Source organism: Neolamprologus multifasciatus, chromosome 7 (genome assembly GCF_963576455.1).
Source record: "Neolamprologus multifasciatus chromosome 7, fNeoMul1.2, whole genome shotgun sequence".
Taxonomy (NCBI): domain Eukaryota; kingdom Metazoa; phylum Chordata; class Actinopteri; order Cichliformes; family Cichlidae; genus Neolamprologus; species Neolamprologus multifasciatus.
Genome location: NC_140445.1, coordinates 44,522,655 through 44,542,595, shown reverse-complemented (window position 1 = coordinate 44,542,595; position 19,941 = coordinate 44,522,655). Strand labels below are relative to the sequence as shown.

At 40.5% G+C, this 19,941-nt stretch overlaps 2 protein-coding genes across 3 annotated transcripts in view; one reads left to right on the top strand and one right to left on the bottom strand.

Moving 5' to 3' along the window:
* The window catches only part of lrrk2 (leucine-rich repeat kinase 2), a 32,623-nt gene extending 32,343 nt beyond the window's left edge, over nucleotides 1–280 (top strand). For both annotated transcript variants that reach the window (XM_085166479.1, XM_085166478.1), the window contains exon 52: nucleotides 139–280. The gene's annotated coding sequence lies outside the window, so the exon portion shown is untranslated. The remainder of the gene's footprint in view (nucleotides 1–138) is intronic.
* slc6a15 (solute carrier family 6 member 15) lies at nucleotides 87–19,069 on the bottom strand. Its single transcript, XM_085166480.1, has 12 exons — nucleotides 18,907–19,069; nucleotides 16,968–17,448; nucleotides 12,997–13,155; nucleotides 12,594–12,720; nucleotides 12,302–12,483; nucleotides 7,191–7,301; nucleotides 5,429–5,670; nucleotides 5,033–5,234; nucleotides 4,028–4,220; nucleotides 3,183–3,342; nucleotides 2,653–2,815; nucleotides 87–2,186 (listed from the first exon to the last, which is right to left on the bottom strand). The coding sequence occupies exons 2-12, from the start codon at nucleotides 17,265–17,267 to the stop codon at nucleotides 1,806–1,808; spliced, it is 2,220 nt and encodes a 739-aa protein (XP_085022606.1). The 5' UTR covers nucleotides 17,268–17,448; nucleotides 18,907–19,069; the 3' UTR covers nucleotides 87–1,805.
* Nucleotides 19,070–19,941: the final 872 nt, after the last annotated feature.

Sequence of the window (19,941 nt, the reverse complement as noted above, 5' to 3'; positions counted from 1 at the left end):
ACCAGATGTACAGATGGCTTAACTGGAATCTCTGATGATGCTTTAGGTCATCCAAAAATACGAAACACTTTAAAGGATTCAAAGACTTTCTTTGAACTGTTTTGATTATTGTTTTAATCCTTTTTTTTTTTTTGGCAGAATGTTTGTTGAAAAGGGATCAACTTCCCACTGCAGGAGTATCTCGGCAGTGCACGCTGAAGGGGACGCTTTACCTCAGTTTCTAATAGCCATTCAAACTTTCCAGCGCACTGACCCTGGAAGAGCACTAATAAGGGGACGACTTTGTAATGAACTGTCAAAAGAATCTAATTCAACAAATGTTTCTCGATGTTCTTGATGATGCACATTTGCACCACCTTTTATCAGATGAAGAGAACCTTTAATTACTTTGTCAGAAGGGACACAAAAGGTTTCATTTGTGTTTTCAGAGCATATGTACTAAACCTCCTGCTCCTGATAGATAACTAGAAAGCCAAAGGAAGGAAAAAAACCCTCAAAGTGTACATTTGACTATTTATTTTATATGTTTACTATTGAGCTCCATCACGCCACATCAGTAAACAGGAAATGAACATCTCATAATGCTGCCTGCTTTTCTCAAATTTATATTTTCTGTTGTCTAAAGTAAATGTGATTGTGCCAAACACAAGTAACTACAGTTTTATGTACTGTGATGGCTCTTTGTTGTGTCGCTTTACGGAGTATGTTCACAAAAAGACAGAAGAAAAATGTATTTTTTTATAAGAAGGAAATGTAGAGAAAATTTGAATGATTTGGTTTTAATTTGCACTTTTTTCTTGTTTTCCAGTCGCATGTTGTACATTGAAAAATGTGTTTTTCTGAGTAGTGGGATACTGTACATACTGGGAATAATCTCAAATTGCACTGCAAGAATAAAAGCAACAAACTGATTTCTAGTGTGTGGTCATGTTTAAGCTTTAATCAGAGGGAAAAGACATTAAAATTGAAGCTTTCTGATGGAAAAAAAAATATTTACAGAGTAAAAAAACAAAGATGGGTTAAAGAATTAGAGTACTTCTGAACCTTAAAAACACTGATTTGATATCCAAACTAACAAGATAAATATATTTAAAATATTTATATTATATTTACAGAATACTTTAAATATACAACAGCCATCGTGTATTCTATAAACAAATATAAATAACTTAGGCACACTTTTCTTGCAGACAATCATGGGAGTGGCTTTCAAAGGCCATCCTTTCGACCCAAACTCGTGCCAAGAAAAACTAATCTTGCGACATTACTTCATCATTGACATCGCCTACACTGCAGCTAAGCTTGGTACTTTCTGACCACCTCTTACATCTCTCACCTGAACTGGCTGACTCTTGGAGATTCTTATTCAAGCAGGCCTCTTTGGCTCTCCAAAAAGAAAGGGAGCAAAGACTGGAGGGAAATGGAGATGAGTTTGGGAAGCATACAAGCAAATCGGTAAAGGATTCGACAAGGATGGTGTTTATTCCTAGACCTTCTTTTAAGGGATACAGTTGTACTAGTGCAGTTTCACAGACATGAAATAAGCCTGGCCTCAGACTAACATTTTCCCCATGGAGATTTTTTTAGGTTCTTTTAGTACAGAATTAGACTTAGTTCAAAACTCTGAAACTGGCAGATAAGGTTCAGAGACAACAAATAAGAGAGCAGTTACAATATATACAAAGAAAATACGGTACAAGAGAAATATACAGCGACAATACGGCTAACTAAACGCACACAGAGAGTTGAGGGGGGAGAAGTGGCCCCCCGTTATGGCTGCGGAAGGGCATACTATTACTGTCAGTCTATAAGTCTGACTCAGGCATATCTGGCATGTCAGCCATCAGGTAACCGATACCGTAACGGCCATTAGGTGCGGTGTCCACATCAGTGCCGCCGCTGCCGCTCTGCTTGCGGTAGATGCTGTTGCCAGGCATCGGCGAGGGAGCCTCGCTGGGAGACTTTCCGTGAATAAGGCTAGCGTCGTCGTCTTCCTCTGGCCGGGCGGTCTCCTTGATGATGCGGCCTTTCTTGTAAGAAACAGTGGAAAGGCCACTCGTGTTCTCATTGATGATGTTGAAGTAGCGTAGGCCAAAGACCACGGGCACGGGCAGGATGGCCATCAACACCAGAGAGATGCAGACCACAATGCCCCACAGAGGGAAGCGCAAGGTTTTCTCTATGGCCTGGAGGGCAAACACAAGAAAAGCAACGAGTTATAGTGAAAGGAGTTAGCAGAAGAAGTAATGTAAGTAATGTGATACTAGATTGGTAGAATATATACTTTTTTAGACAATCAATACTCTAGTAACATCATTTTTAATAGAAGGCTATTTTTCTAACTAAAGCAATAATACTTGTGGATGCACTTTGTCTAGTATGACCTGTGCTCCACTTTATAGCGGTTTCAAACTAATAGCACTGGTGCTTGAAGGTCTATGTGGCAGACAATGTATCCTGTTGATTTTCCTCAGATTAAAGGATATCTAAACCTCTGTTTATCAGCCAAAAAGCCTGGCTCGTTTTCTACTTTCTTGCTATTTCTTTGAACTCTTGAATTTGCTTTTTACTCGTTCCAGGTTTACTATTTAGGAAAACTTCCACCCACATTGATCCCTGATTTCAGAAGCCCAGCCGGAGACATTAACTCACCTCTTCCTGGATCCAGGCACTATAGCTGGGCGGCGTCATTATCAGCTGAATGAAGCTGGAGCACAGGAGGACCATTAGCAGGATGGGTGTGATGTACTTCCACATGTAATAGTAGAAACGGTACGGCATAAAGCCCAGCATGTCCTTCAAGTCTTCAAAGAATCTGAAAACAGAGCAAAGCAGCGGGAGGTGAGATCAGATGAAGAATTCACAATAGTTTCCTGTTTTCGCTTTATACACCGGATGGCTTTATATATGTGGTTCTTATTTTTGCCATTAAAGTTGCATTCAAACAATTATGTTTAAAACAAAAAAGTGTCCCAAACATAGACAATGTGGAAGTTATGTAAGGAACAAGTACAGTCTGTAACCCTGTAGGTAGGTAGCCATTTGCCTTAGGCAGAAAAAAATACATTAAGAAAAAACTATAAATGAATGGCTTAAACAGCCATTAAAAAGCTTTTTTCTGCATAAGCAGTAAGTGAGTAAATATTAAAGAAACATGGAGATGATGTATATTGTGAACTTACTTATCGATCCCATAGAACCAGGCGATCGCCACGTTTTCCAGTATGACCACTATGAGCAGAGGCAAAGTAGCCGAGTAGTCATCAAACATGGTCACAAAGTAGTTCCCTGAGCGCTGAACAAAGAGGAGACCGATGGAGAAGGCCAACACGCAACATCCCACTGCAGGAGAGATAGCAGGTAGTTCGTCACTGTGCATACTGACATACATTAAAGGTTTCAAATGAAAACTCCATAAATATTACATGTGTGATGGAGCTTAAACTCAATACTGTCATCATTCCCCAGTTTACAAGAAGAGTTTGGAGTGGAGTATATATAAGTGGAACGGGATCCATTCTAAGCTATCTGACTCAGCAACCTACATCTTTTCACTGAGAGTGTGACAGCCGCTTTGCCACCATGTATTTTTAATCAAATTTGTGTTTTTACATTATTACTTATCTCTCTGAAACTATATTTTTGAGGGTGTAGCTTGGTTTTGGGTAAAGTCAAACTCATTTAGCTTTAAATAGCAGCTCTTCTCTCGTAGAAAGAAAACATAAAGCATTATAAAATCAATGTGTTTTTAATGGCAATGGTTTATTTTGGACAGTTGTAACTCATTGACCAAAAGCTATAGTCAGCCACAGTCTGCTTCCTATAAGATGAACGTCTGAGTAAAACAAGTCTGCACGGGTCTTCTGCTATCGTCTTCCATCCACTTTTGCAAGACTGAATTACTGCCTCCATTTATCCTTCATACACAGCATGTTTTGCTCTTAGGCCTAAACATTTCCTTTTACAGAGCTGGACTGATTTAAATATGGTCATTAGGATAAAACACAGGTCATGTGATCTTTCTAACCTGTAAGAAACTCCTTTCGGACTTTGAATGTGTCTATCAGCGGGGTGAGGATACCCTCAATGGTGCCAAACATGCTGCCGAGGCCGAGGTTAACCAGCATTAGGAAGAACATGACGGACCAGAAGGGTGAGGCTGGGAAGTGGGTCATGGCCTCTGTAAAGGCAATGAAAGCCAAGCCTGTGCCTTGTACTGCCTGTCAGGGAGAAAAGAAGGAAAGGTTAAAACACAGCACCAAAGTCCTAGCTAGCTAGTGTAGCACTAGCTACTTTTAGAGGCCTCGTTGCTTTGAATTTGTTCTTTTTGTTTTCTTTAATGAAGACTAAACATCGCCCTTTGACAGACTGCCAACCTGACCAGAGTTGCCAGAAATATGCGGTTTTCTTTTACAGCAGGTGATCCAAAAGTTAGCACAATCCTGGTTTCCACGAGGTCCAACAAAAATCTAAGGGGGCTTTCCCATTGGGCTTTGGAATACTGTAGGTATAAGGTCCATGGTGAAAAAAATAATACCAATGTTTTCAGCAAGATAACTTTCCCAAAGTGTTGCCACTTTTATGAATTCTGGAGTCCAAGTATACTTACCAGAAGTACTTCGGTCATTCCCTACTTCAATCCCTTTTTCCAGTCTTTACACATATTCCACATGTGTAAAAGACGTCTAACTCTTTGTCTTCTGCAACCCTTACCCTCCTTGCCTTGGCAATGCTCGAGTCTTTGGATGTTGTCTTGGTTTAACTGCTAATAGTCTATACCTGATAAGGTGTGGGTAAAGGCAAGTTTGAGGTTGTCTTGGGAAGAATACCACTTGCTCTGTTTGCAGCTGTTAGCTTAAATTATTTACTTATTTCAAATAAACCCATCTTTCTGAACACTCACAAAGTGGGTAACACTTGACAAGAAAGAAAATAAACATCTTCAATAAAATGTTATAGACTTTTAAAATAATATACGGCCACGTGGAATGACTTGAATATGGAGTCATTTACAATTTTTATCCCCATGTACCTTATTCAGCTCGTCTTCGATGCTGCAGGCTTCCAGTCCCAGTGACTCGAACTTATCCTGCTTAACCGCTTTGATGGCATCTATCATCTTATGGTAGTCCTCACCACTGACTTGATTAACCTGAGTAAGGTTCATGTGGTGGGGAATAAAGTTTTGCTCAAGGATGCCGCTCCCCAACAATGTTAAAATCTTGTTGGTGTTCCTAAAAAAAAGAGAAAAAAGTTGCTGATTGTTAAATTGTCAAGAGATTTAAATGGTGGTCAAAAAGCTAAACATCAATCATCCTTGAACAATCTTCAGAAATACCACATTCAAAGACTGAAGTATGAAAAAGTATTGTCTGAAACAAGTGGACCAATGGACTCGTTGCTGTAGGTGTTAGAGTCTTATACTCACATTGCAACACATTTGCTGTTCATGATATTGGCTTTGAAGCCCAACACGGCAAACACCACCAGGGTGGCCAGCACAGAAGTGAAGAAATTGATAAAAGACACCAAGACGGCATCAAAGTGGCAGTTGTTGTCACGCTTGTTGTAGCTGGAGAAGGCAATGACGCCACCGAACCCGAGACCCAGCGCGAAAAAGACCTGCGTGGCTGCCTCACGCCAGACCTTGGCCTCCAGCATGATCTCCAGCTGAAAATAGAACAAACAGATTTGAATTAAGTCTTAGCTCTAAACACCTATTATAATATAGATGGATGTGCAATGACATCCCCACTGTAACGTCACAAAATATACCAAATGATGACGCTTCAATCAAGCATTTGCAATAACTGGCAATGATAGCTGACATGTTGTCAAAGTAAATGAAAGATTAATGTACTTCTTAGTCATATATTTGTGATTTCTGTAAAAACCTGATTGTACTGGTTTCTTGTGGAAATAATATATATTGGTGAAAGAAATGTTCAGTCATTTTGGCAAGTTTTCAACTCTGCTGATAGGCTGGAGACCAGGTAATCCTTGGAGAGGTTGCCGGTCTATTGAAGGGCTAACCATTCACATCAACAGCTACAGCCAATTTGGAATAACCAATTAACCAAACATGCACCTCTTTGCACTGCAGGCGGAAGCCAAAGTACCTGGAGAGAACCTATGTAACCATAACGACACAATCTCCGCACAGAAAGCCAGCCGATTCAAACGCAACATCTTCTCGCTGACAGCCAACAGTGTTTGTTTTATTAATTGCATAATATTCCTTTAACATATTTATTCATGAGCACACGTATCAGGTACATGAAAGATGGTGGCAGAACGCAAGTGTCAGCGATGAGGCGAGAAGACATGCAAAGACAGACATGCACTGCTGCCAGTGTCTTCACTTGGATGGTTATGTAAAAACTCAGTAACTCCTGTTTCCATGGTGACATTCATCTGCAGCCTGACACACCATTGGCCAGTTGCTGCTGAGGAGCCAGCCTATCACAGTGCGGAGTTCTTTTTGAGTTCAGACACAGTTTAATTCAACAGCAATTTCAGCAGGGAATAAACAGAAGCAGAAATAAGGGCATTCTGACCTGAGCACTATTCAACTCATGTCTAAGTATAAAGCCAGTACTATCATCTAAATGGATTAAAGTATGAAAGTACTCATGATGTGAACAATCCTCTACAGTCCTGTTCAGTATTATATGGTTCTATCATACGATCCATTAAAGGAGACCTATTATATTTTTCCTTATTTTCTGTCATATTCATGTGAAAAATGTACTACATACTGCTCCAAACACTGCGTTTCAGACTTCTTTTCTACTTCTTTTTCTGTTTGCTGTCAGTGAGCTGATAATCCTAAACTCAGGCACGGCATTTTGAGTCCCTTCCATCTGCTGTTCAGACCTTCTGCTTGTCAGGGGTAGCCAATCAGAAGCTATTCTACTGAAGTCAAGGAACACAAATAAGGAGCATTTAATACTTAAACACCATTGTCTTAGTGAAGCTTAGCTAATGTTGTTAATAAGAACATTTGTGATGTGTGAAAAGGTGATTTTGTAGTATAAAGTAAAATACTTTCATTCTGAAATGTAGTAATAAAGGGAAAATTAGCTCGAAATGATGTATTTTTAAATATATGATACTTTAATTATACAGCATCATCAATTCCAAACATCATAATAACAAAAAGGTAATCCTACACTTGAGAGGATCTTTACCTTGGGTGTGAACATGTGACGGATCCCATCCATGGAGCCCTTCAGGAGGAGCGACCGAACCAGGAAGCAAACCAGCACAACGTACGGGAAGAGGGAGCTGAAGTACATCACCTGCAAGCAAATGCAAGTGTTTTCCACATCACACAGAGCATGTATCTTTGGAAAAACTGTAGAACAAATTAAAATGAGTAAACAAATGCAGCGTGATCTCACTGCCTGACTTTCTATGTGGTGCTGATCGTGGTCGTTTGACAGGAACATCAAACTGTTCAGAAAAGAGAGTGAAGATCTGCTGAGAGCTGATAATAAGTAAAAGCATGTTTTTCTTCTATTGCTGTACTTTCTTTAAAATCTAATTTATTCAAGCGTTCAAAGCAGGGCCCAAACATCTCGTGAAGAATTTCAGTTTGCAGCTGAGGGATGTAGTCTGAACACCTTTTTTTATTATTTTATGTGATCGTGACATCACATCACACTAATTCGTGGGTGGGCTTAAGTGCCCTTCCCCCTCAAACCTACATATCATTAACCGGATAGACAAGTTGACGCTTAAAGACTGAAAACGGGATGAAACCCTGAGCCAGATAGTTTACAGATCCTGTGGGTGTGGGTGCAGACACCGGGAGATAGTTTGGGATTGAGTCATGAGCACAGTCAGTGATTCAGAGACATTACGTGTCCTACTTGGTGGTCCGCATGTAGCCTTGAGGAAAATGGTGTGTGGTGTTATCTTAGAGAAAAGTGAGAAAAAAGCAACACAGCAGAACTCACTGATATTGTTCAAAGTTTTAATGGAACCTAGCATGCTCATTCCCAGCTCCACATTTTTATAGTTGTATTTTCATTATTGCTTTGCTTAGTACACTATCTAGGTCCTTCCCCTTTATAGCCACCCTCCCTTCCAGCTAACTTTCTTCTGATTGGCTGCCTTCTGCCTGACATCATAAACAGCCGGCGTCAGAAGAAACTTCCCAGAAATGAGCACCAGAGAAGTCTGGAAGGTTTGGTTCACGGGAATTACAGATAAACCGATCTCCTTATTTAAAATATTGGCCATTTTTACCATGATGTTTCATGACTGTAGCGGTGTATATATAAGATAAAAATATGGAACAGCATAGTAGGTCCTCTTTAATCAAGGTTTCTGGCATTTAATGAATTTTTCCTCAAGCTTTAATTTTAAAATAGTAAAAAAAAACAAAAAACAAACAAGAAACAAGTTTTGTGTTTTAAATAGATTTTATAGCCAATCATTTGCATCTGCAGAGGAGGCTACACCTCGTACTATAGCCTCCTCTGCAGATGCAAGCTGTTGCCCATCTGCACACGGACCGCACGCGGCTGCATCTGTTGTTGAAGAATTGCTGACCATTCCTGGATGCGTGCAGCGTGCAGCCTGCCGCTACGCAACGGTCATTGGTTGTGGATTTCACTAATAAACACATCGACCCAGCACGTCCCACGCATGCTCAGTGGGAGACATATTGGGACAAAAACACTGGTCAAGGAAGTCTGGATATGCTCCTGATTCAGAAAGGCCTGTGGTGCTCTGGCAGTGTGGAGGTGAACACTGTCCTGCTGAAACTGCCAGAGGGACAGACACTGCCACAAGAAGTGCAAAAGTACGGGTTGGAGGACCTCATCTCGGTGTCTCTGTCGACTCACATTTTTACCATGAACGATCAGATCAGAGATGGTGCTCTCATGGACACGTAGGACTGTAGCAACAGTACGTGCCACGATTGCTCGGTCAACTTCAGTCAATTGCACCATGGTGACACTGATGATAATGTCACGCATATATTGGAGGTGGGGGTGGGAGTGGGTGGGGTAGGGGTGGAATGTGTTCTGCCACTGAAAAAAAACAGTGAAAAGAAATGGAAAACTACCCGCAGAAGATGTTTGGGTTTTCTAAGAGATTAAGATAATGTACTGAGAGATGGATTTAAAACTAAGATTGAAAATGTATTTATATGAACTTCTTATTTATTTAACTCTCTATTTATTTTTTGAGTAGTATATTTATTATATATACAGGACGTCCCTGTAGAATGTGTAAAGACCACAAATGTTTACCTTCCTTCATTTTTAAAGCACGGACACAAAGTTTTTTTGGTGATATGATACGTTTCAAATTTCAGGAGACCCCAAATAGAATTTAAAGCAACATATATAATCAAATATATTTATTGAGTTAAATGTTTCTCAAGTGAAGAACCCTCACATAAAGTCTAATGTGATAAGCTGAGTTCATTTCTTCAGTTGGTTTCTCCTCTTTTTCAGCTGTAACTCTTTTTAGCACTTTGCTGAACTGAAATGTAGCCTTGGATCCTCACAAAGCCAAGCAGGCTGCTCCTTTGTAACCTCAGTCTTATGGTCTTTGAAAAGGGGAGTTTTTCTCTGAAGGCTCATGTATTGTTACAGATAGAAGGTTCTTCTTGCAAAGTTCTGGGAACTTCACTGTTCTCTACATGAACTGATAAAAAAAAAGTTAGATTTCTCTGACGTCATTACAAGAAAGCCTGACTGTAAAATAATAAAGTAATTTTTTTAAACAAGGTTTATCAGTAATCTTAACATTTAACATTTAAAACGTGACACACATGTTGCCATAAAAGTATAAGAAAACAAAAGCTTTGAAAGTTCTGTTATTTTATCAGTTCAAGTCTATCTTTTATCATTTCTTTTTTTCATCGTGCTCTTGACAATCAAGTCAAGCCAAAAGAGTGTGTATAACCATGGTAACCAAAGGTTTAGATCCCTTTCATGCCCACCCACACACACACACACACACATGCGCAGAGACGCAGATTGTGGTAGGGATATTCCTCGGGCAAGTCTTTTGTGTGAACATTGGCAGAGAGGGCATTAATATTCTTTTGTATCATGTGCCGCTGATTAAACTTCAAAGACACTTAGCTGGCTCCTCAGAGGGAAAGTTTGTGCACAGTCTCTGTGCTGGACAACTAAAAAGGGCCTTCCAGACGCAGCTGGTGGTTGTAGGACAGCCATCTGGCTCAAACTGTACAACTAACTGACAGCTTGGGTGGCCCTGATTACCCCCAAAAATGAGTATTTATGTGTTTCTTTTCTGTAATTTATTTTATGTCATTGATAACTGTATAAGGGTCTGACTGTTTTGTGCTAATGCATAAATCCCCTCCGATGACGCAGCACTAGTGAAACACTGATTGTATTTATAGGTGAGAATTCTTGCCAGGCAGCAGGGTGTGGCAGACAGCAGAAAAGAGACCAGCGTTGCAAATCACCGCCGACAGCAGTCCAAGATTAAAGGACTTCTGCTGGACACGGCATCCATCTTGTTTTGTGCGTCTCTGCTGGGGGGAATGCAAAGCCAAGCATGCAGTAGACTGCTGCTACTCGCTGGGATAAGACTTGGGGGGACCTGAGAACAATGGCTCTCATTTGCTAACAGTGCGTAAGCACAAATGTGAGCGCAAACTGCAAGCACGAACGTTTCACACACAAACCAGCAATTTACCAATATTTTCATACCAGAGTTTGTTTGTAGTCCCTATCTTTATCTGATTTCATTATATTTTAAATGAACTTATCTTTAATTAAAATTGCTCGCTAGATCCCATCATTAATAGTCTAATAAGATACAGTAAGACTGTAATCAGAATACTCTAAATGAGCCGCTGGGTCTTTTTGCTGCCTGCAGATGTTGGTGAATGAAGGTGAGATTGCAGCACTTAATAAAAGTGTTGTAAAACCAAAAACAATGACCTAAAAGAGGCTCAAAAGCCCAATAAGACTGCAGAGCATGATAAGAAAGTCTGAGGTTGAGTCAACTTAATAGGCCTTCACTAAAAGGCCTTACTCCACTACATAAAAAATATTGTTCACATCTACCGTATTAATTTTGACCCTACACCCAGTTTATAACTCGCACAACATCAAAGCTCGTTCTGGGACTATTTGTACAGCACAGTTAGCAGAGGCTTGACTCTGACCCCAAGAGTACACCAGCTAATACTTGTCATATGATATGAGAAAGTGTGGAATGATAACGATCACCTGTTAAAAGAAAGCGAGGAGCAAGCAAATGACAACCTTTATCCAGGGGCTAATCCTTCCGGATGCTGGTCACGCTACTGTCAGCTTTGTTACACTAAGCTAAAGTCAGCTAAGCCAGAAATCCTACAAAAGATCACATGAGCTCTAAAAATCATATTTCAAGCTGTATCATTAGAAAAATTTGTCAAGGCACATTACTGCGGTCAGTGCCTGTTGAAGAGAGCTAATTGTGTGTGAAAAGACTTTCCAAAACATTCTGCAAGCACAGGCCTTTTGTTTCGCTTACTATTCCCCATTTTCCACAGTGCAAGAGTCCAAGCAGTAGAGGTGGGAATCACCATACATCCCACGATACGATATTATCACAATACTTAACGCACGATACGATATTATTGCAATTTTTTTAAAATATTTTGCGATATTCAGATTCTGTACATAAAGGTAAACTTTATCAATATTCATTTTATCTAATATCAAAGTCTCACACTCAGTCTTTCTCTCATTTCAGTTTTATTGTTGACAAACTGAACGGTTTGTATTACAGTCTAGTCCAACTTAACTGAACGCAACCATCTGGTACAATTATAGCTATTCTGAACTATGCAATTTATGAAACTATGCAGCCCATTCAGCAACTGAAGAATTTGAAAGTATATTAAAACAAAATATAATTTTACGTTAAATAAAAAAGTTTTAAACTTAATTAAAATAAAACATGTCTTAATTAAAATAAGTAAACTGTCATGTTTATTGCTGCCATAAAAAAAGTTAAACACATTTGGACAGTGAAGGAATGTCAGGATTCTTGCTCAGAAAAAGGATCAACATGCTCTGAAGTCAGAGCACAAAAACCTTTTTTGTAACAAAATATCGATTTCTGCTGTCCCTGTATCGATACATTATTAGCAAACAAAATATCACGATACTACACAGTATTGATTTTTTCCCCCACCCCTACCAAGCAGGTGCTGATTTCTTCCTGTTTTGTTCCATCTGTCTCTTCTTCTCTCTTATTTTCTACTGGTATCTTTTCTCTCTATCTTAAATGAACTGTTTTAAACTATGGGTACCTTCCCAGAAGACTGGATTCCCTTGATCATGGCAAGGCAAACCATGGACCAGGCAACCAGCAGACACACGGTCATCTTCCAATTCAGCCCTCCGCTCTCAGAGATGCTGTCAGAGATGTCCAGGGCCTCACGGTACCAGTAGTAGGTGGTTGCTGAGCTTTTCTCACACTCTGGCACCACATCTATGGACAAAAAACATAGCGCTCATCATGGACGTATTTACTGAAGAAGATCATTTCCAAGCGGCACAAAGACTTTAAGAAGTAACTGTCGTTACTAAATTGCGTCTTACATGTACTGGTCTTGTTCTTCACGAGGGGGCACTCGTGCCATGGCAGAGGTTGCTGGAAGGACTGGGAGAAGTAGAAGAGACTCCAGCTGATGATGACATTGTAGTAGAGAGCCACAAAGAAGCACACCTACAGGCGAGAGAACAAAGTCAACTTCAGACACACAACTAAAATCAGTATGAAACACAACATTTAGCCACAAAATAGAGGCTAAATTAGTAAAGACTCCCCACCCCACAATTTTCTTTTCTTCAAATTATTGTCACTCCATATTTTTCCCTACCTGCAGTGACTTAACAGCTCAGTGTGAGAATCAATACAACCAAAAGTATGCTAACATACCACCATACTGTTTATACACAATGTTTTAACCATGTTCAGACAGGACCTCTGTGTCTCACTCACCACACAGCTGGCAAAGCCAATCCCCCCCAGCCGAGGGCTGATGTAGTTCCACACACCGATGCTGCCCCTACGGATTCGCTGTCCCACCGCAAGCTCCAGGAAGAACAGCGGAATCCCAATCAATATGAGCAGGATGAGATAGGGCACCAGATATGCTCCTGCCAATCAAAACAACATGAAGAGCAGGTTAAATGAAGGAATGCAAAAAGAAGAGGAAACTGTCCAAATCAGATGAACAGTGAGGCACTAAAATTTGTGGTGACAACACTTAAAACATCAGCTTTTTAAAATCTTACCCTTTGCCCCATTCTGGCTAGAAAATCACACCAACAGACAGCTGTTTTCTAAACTTTAACTATACAACAGCATAACAGCTCCCTGATGGTGACACATTCACCTAAACAGCAAATTAAACACACAATCAGATCCAAACGACTACATACGCGTACTGCATTGATGGGCTAACAGGGCCCTATGGAGTGTACTATAGTGCAATCAAATCATTTATGGAAACCAGAAAAGATACTGAAGTCTAAAATTACCTAAATTACAGTGGCAAATATAGCATTTCTCTCTAGAATTAAGGTTTCTGGGTGAATAACCAACATTAACTGGTGTAATAGTGTGTGGTACGGTAAAATACAGGATGCCGGCATCTCCTGTGAGCACGAGACTGCCAAGCGCAACAACAACTTCAGGACAAAAAAGAGAACCCAAAGCTAGATTTTGGAAATAATGAGCAGTTTTATTTTCCTGAGAGGAAACGGAAAGGAACTGTGCTCCTGTGGGGTTGTTTCATCTTTTTCACATGTGAAATGAAACTTCCTGTCTGCCCTCAACCACTGATATATATTAAAATCAATTGCATCATTTCCAGGGTGCAACTAAAGCAACGAAGAAGAAGAGAGAAAGCCCCCTCTGTGACACGGTACCAATCATAAGTCTGAGCCACATCAAACGTAAACACTGGTGAGTCGATGTAGTGTGAGGCTTGCTGTGAGTCACTGACAACAGTGCCGCACCGCAATGGGTTTATTATTTTAAAAACTGGTTTCATCTCTTTTGCAACCGAGCTCATTGTTTTATCTGACAGGGCATTCATTCAGATCTTTCCTGAGTCCATCCCTTGATGGGAGTGGTCACACGCGAGAAATACATATGTGTGTGTTTTCTATGTTTTTTACACTGTGTGTGTCTACATATACTTAGTAATTTCTATTAATATAATATCTAATTCTGGTACAGAATACGCAGTTTATTTTGGCTTTGACAACATCAAAAACCCTCCCTCTGGTCTCCATTGTCTTTTAAGAACTTCAACAGTCTCCCTGGGATATTCAGACACTTTGATGGCACTTTGAGAAAGCAAACAGCCCAACAAGAGTGCAGCTTTTGTTTTTTCCTTCTTTAAAAACGTTTCACAGTCCTCCTCAGTCCCAGCAGTAAGTGAAATGAAATATCTGTTTTAGCCAGTCATCAGACACGCAGCATTTCAGGGATTTTCACTTCCTGTTCGGTACCAAGAGATATGGATTACTTGCATTATTACACGCTACTAGAAATACCTAACAATCTATCCACCACTAAATCTGTTTGACTTGATTTATGATTTACTAGAGGTAAAAGGCAAAACACAAGCTGACTACATGCATTTCCCCTGCTTGTATATATAAGCCCAACACTGGGCTTGAAAGTGTTCCTGGAACATTGTGTACATGATCTCCAAAGGGAAGGTGAGAAAAGACACAGAATTACTATACAAAGGGTTTTTAGAACTTACCTGTTTACATTTAATAGAGGCTTATATTTATGCTTTTATGAGTTAGCTGTCTGTTTTTAGTGACAGGTAGGTACCATCTCATCTGCTAATGGTCAGTTAGCGTCACCTAAGCTAATTCAACTCTGGATTTCTGCTCAGCTAATTTTACCAACTGCCTGTAGACACAGAAATCAAATGGCACCTTACCTTTCTAAACAAAATGATAGAATTTAATCTGTATTTTTTAGTAGCACTAATTAGCAGATACATTTAAAAATATAGTCTCTGAATGTACCTTGTTAACCAAACTTGCTAGCGTTAGCTGCTAAGTTAGCACTCCACCTACTAATCAAATTATGATTAGTTCTGGTTTAAAAAAAAAAGATGGTGATAGCTGTTCTATTTTATAATACACATTTGGTTGGTGCAGAACATAAAGAAAAAATGTTGTCCTCTAAATTTGATGTTCAGAGCTAAAACAGAAACCTGAATCCTAAAACTGTCTGCTGATGAGCAAAAGACCCTTTCCTTTACTAAAGCTTCTGCTCCCAATTGGGTTCAAAACTCACTCACTGGTCCTCACAGACATGACAATATAACACACACGCACACACACACACCGGTTTCAGCCCCCATTTTAATCTAATTACAGTGGAAGACAGCAGGGTGACCAGAGCCGTTTAAAACAAACCTGAAAGCATGACAGTCTGTGAGAGGTGGTAATTTTTCTGAACGTCCCTGAGCACACATGCACACTATCTCATGCCAATTATATACACACTTCTAAGAACATGATTCAAGGTGGTATTCTATACCAATAAAGAGCCGGGCCTCTTTTTCTGAAGACGTGTCACTACAGTGGAGTATTTCAGACTCCACTGTAGTGACACGTCTTCATCAACCACACATTTCTCAAAGATTCTGCAGCTACTGACCTCCCCCTAACCCACCTACCTGTGACTCACAAATGGGGGAGCAACTTGAGGAATTAATATTCAAATTTTCCTTTTAATAAACTGCAAAAAACTTAAATTTCCCCCTCTTTTGTAAACCTGGAGTTGTGTTACAGTATTGGGCACAAACCCCAGTCTCCCGGGTTAAAGTCCTGGGTTTGACCTGTGCAAAACTCTTTCTTTCTACGCAAAGAGTGGACGTCATTGCGCTTTAACTCTACAAGCACTCACAAGTTATAATAGTCCCTAACAAGCAAGCAATTATGAGGTGTTTTTCACATACTAGCACATTAATAACTAATGTAATTTGCCTGACACATGATTTTTTAATAACTTATATATTAATAGCCATTTATGATCATGATGAGGATTATTTTTCCTAGTTTGGGGAAATGTTGTTTGCTCTGAGTCTACACAGACCATTCAGATCTTCAGTGTAGTAATAAACTTGACAGAGTTTCTATCCTGTCTGGCCAACCTGTTTATTTAATCAGCTTTCCAGAGACACTCAGTAGCTTTACATAATCTCCATGCAACACCTTATCAGGACACACACACATACACACGTTAGACTAGAGACACAACAATTGTCTGCGAGGAGTCAATCAAGTAGAGCAGACTGCATTGTAGGAAACGTGGTTATCATAAACTATAATCCGAACATCACGCTCTTCTTAGAATTATTTCCTGTATGTTGAAAGCAGTGTTAGAGGTTCTGTGTTTGGTTATTTGCTCTTGTATGTTCTATGAAATCACAGATGTAACAAGGCAGTCGTATTAACATTCTGTCTGTGGTGAAGCTCGCAGCCGAGTCTAGTTTTGATGGACACATCACGGGACTCTGCACCCACATGGTAAACACAGAGTACAACACGTTCACTGCAAAACGGTAATTTCATGAAGTCATGATGCCATTTAAAGCCCATTCGGAGTGTCTGCAAAGAAACAAAAGCTAAAAGTGGAAGGTGATACTTCTGGTTTCTCAGCAAGGATGAACAAAAAACCCACCAAATCAAACACGTCTTCTTTAACTATTTTTTTATCCTCTGTAAAAACATGCACATGTAGATGCTAGACTTGGCTTCCACCCAAGAATATCACATCCCGAATCTACGATCACTTTTAATTAAAACGGAACTCCTTTTGTCCTGGCCTTTTGTCTCCTTTGTGTCTTGGCCTTTGTTCCTTTTGTTATCATGCTTAACATGATCAGTTATACGCTCTTACTATGTGTGTGTGATGCTAGCTGAGACTCACCCCCCCCCATTCTTCTGACACAGGTAGGGGAACCTCCAGACGTTGCCCAGGCCTACAGAGAAGCCAACCTGGGCCAGGATGTACTGGAGCTTGCTGTTCCAGGCCGGTCGTTCCTCCTCCTCGGCATCTGACCCCCCTTCCTCCACATCGCACTCTTTCCCTTCGCCTTCATGGTTGTTGACGATCAGCGAGCTCTTCTTGAAGGAATCATCACAGGCGTCCTCGTTGGAAAGCAGGTCTCTGACAGACTCCGTGACATCGTCGTCAAGCTCTCTCTTGACGGCCTTGCTGTTTTTGGGCATTTGATAAAGCAAACAAGGGCGAAAGGGTGGAACGTCTTCTTGGCTGGCGGGCTGGTGGGACAGAGCCGGCGTGTGAAAAGAACTCCGCGCAACAGCACAAGTTTGAAAGTATTCTGGGTTCAACGGCCAGCGGGCTTTGACAAAGTTTGTAGAGGTTTATTTCCTCATTATCACCATATATCTGCGGGGGAGAGATAGGAACACAGCAAAGGGTAAACAGCCAATGAAAGTGAAAACCTGTGTTTATTTTTTACATAGTTTCAGGTACTTATTTCCTTCCTAAAATGCGAAAATAACTTTGACAAGAGATGACCAGAAATGAACTTACTAAACTAACTAAACCCAAAGGTAAACCTTTATTTGGTTTACCTTTGGGTGATTTGATTTCAGTTTGACTCCATTTATATATTTTTAACTACTTTTTTGACCTTAGTCCTTATCCCTCAGCATCTTACTTGAATTTACACCGTAGGGAGAATTACTTCTCCATCTGAGGGATGCTGATTTATTACTCACATGGATATCACATGACTGGAAAGGGCACAAAAATCAGTGAATGGGATTTTATTCTCAGTGCTTGTTCTGGACAAAAAAAATGGGCCTGGAGCATTTGGCTGGTTGAGCATGCTGCCTAGGACAGTGACACACTGGGATACAGATGCTATCCCGTTTCAAGCCCCCTGAATAATTGAACAGGCAAAGCGATTTGCATACAAACCCAAACATTCCCTCCTTTTACCTGATGGGGAAAGCCCTCACATATAAAAGCATATGAACTTCCCAAATTACACTTTTCTCTCCTATAAAAGAGTTTCATCACGGTGCATTAACATTTAATGACGCTTAGTACCGGCAGCACTGGAAGAGAATCTAGGGTGTGCCGACCACCTAAAGGCTGATTAAGGTGCGCAGCATCCTTGACTCCTAAATGTGAGCATCCTTTCAGGGAGGCTTCACATCAAGCTCAAATCCATCCTCGAACATTTTCATTTAAACTGTCAGAGGCGCAAAAAATATCCCCAGCACGACGAGGGGCGTTGCGACCACGAAGCACTGCGTGTCTCCCGCCTTTCACCACACAGAGGATTAAGAGATTAATAGATTTCTTTCAGTGCTTCCAGATTAGCCTGGTTTGAATGAGGCAAAGGCCATCGTTTCATAATGCAGTGAGCACAACGCGGCGTCCAAAAACTAGCAACGACGCGGCGCAAGCCTCGCCTCTGTTCATATTAATCGTTTAATAGCAGAGCACTTATTACAAATATTAAACATATGAGTGCGTCTAGGAGGAGAATGACTCATTCTGTGGTATCTTTTTTGTCTGCACATGGCTCGGCCTGTTGGGTTAACATGACACACCAAAGCGATGAAGCAATAGATTAAAAAAAAAAAAGTATTATTAACCCAACCGGTCTCACTAGTGCCATGTGGCGTTGCTGTGCCAAAGCACAGTTTGTCCTCGTTGATTCATTTCCTCCCTCCCGCTCACAGCCGTCATGTCATCTCTGAAGAGTGTTTCATCATTCATCGGTCATCCACATCAGGGTACCTCAATCCACCCTATACTCTCAATGTATCACGCCTTGCCTTTACCATCAGCCTGCTTATCCCTGCTGGAGATGCCGAGGATGGTACTCACCTTCGCGGAATAGCAATCTTCTGAAATGACTCGTCTCAAGGAATGAAATTGTGAGAGCACATGCACGGGGAAGACATTATCACCAGTTTGTGTCTCAGCCGGTGTGTAGTGCGCCGCTTCGGTCTCCTGCGCTTCACTTGTCTGGCTCACACAGAAGAGCGCCGCTCAGAAAGGAAAGGAGGGGGGCGGAATGGGTGGGGGGGGTTCTCCGCCTCCAACTCACTCGTGACCGTCAGTAGGCAACTCTTTATTTACTTAATATTTAACTTTATATAGCTTATATCACATATCTATGTCACACTACACGCCACGCATGCTTACACCGTTCCTATTTAGTTGAAATAAGCATATTTGTACCCTCCCCCCCGTTTGCCACTTGGTACACTCCACTACTACTAATCCGGCAGAAAGGGGCTGGCTTAAGGACAAAAAAGCAATGTGCCTCTGTTTATAAACGCGGATTTTCTCTGACTGGATATATTTGGATCGTATATGTATTTTTTTATTTTTTGCAATTTATTTAAAAAAAAATACAGACTGAATTTAGGAGGCATGACGTGCAGATAGCAAGGTTTCTGGTTCAAGGTCGTCGTTTTGAGCAACATCCACCATTCGACCTCCCAGAGTGGTGCGATGAAATTTACGTACATGCTCGACGAGAGAGAAATCAGACAGAAATATTTTTTTGTCATGCTTTTTATTTAAGATATATTTAGATAATACCATTATGTCAGCAAACTGAATGAATGAAATCAATGAATATTATATTACAGGGAGTAACACCTGCCGTCATGGGTCCAGTTAGGTCTACAGTAAATGTATGCCAAGGTGCAATATGGATCAGCCATTCAATATATATTTAAATTGGAATCTTGAGCTCAAACTAAGCTGTATGTCGTCCATGAAGTGAATTGAGCTTCATACCTAAAAGCATGACGACTAAAAACAGGTATAAAGGCAGTCATCTGGATACTCATATTTATTTTCCTATTACATGGAGGTGGCATAAAATGTCATTTTCTGAAATGTGGTCTC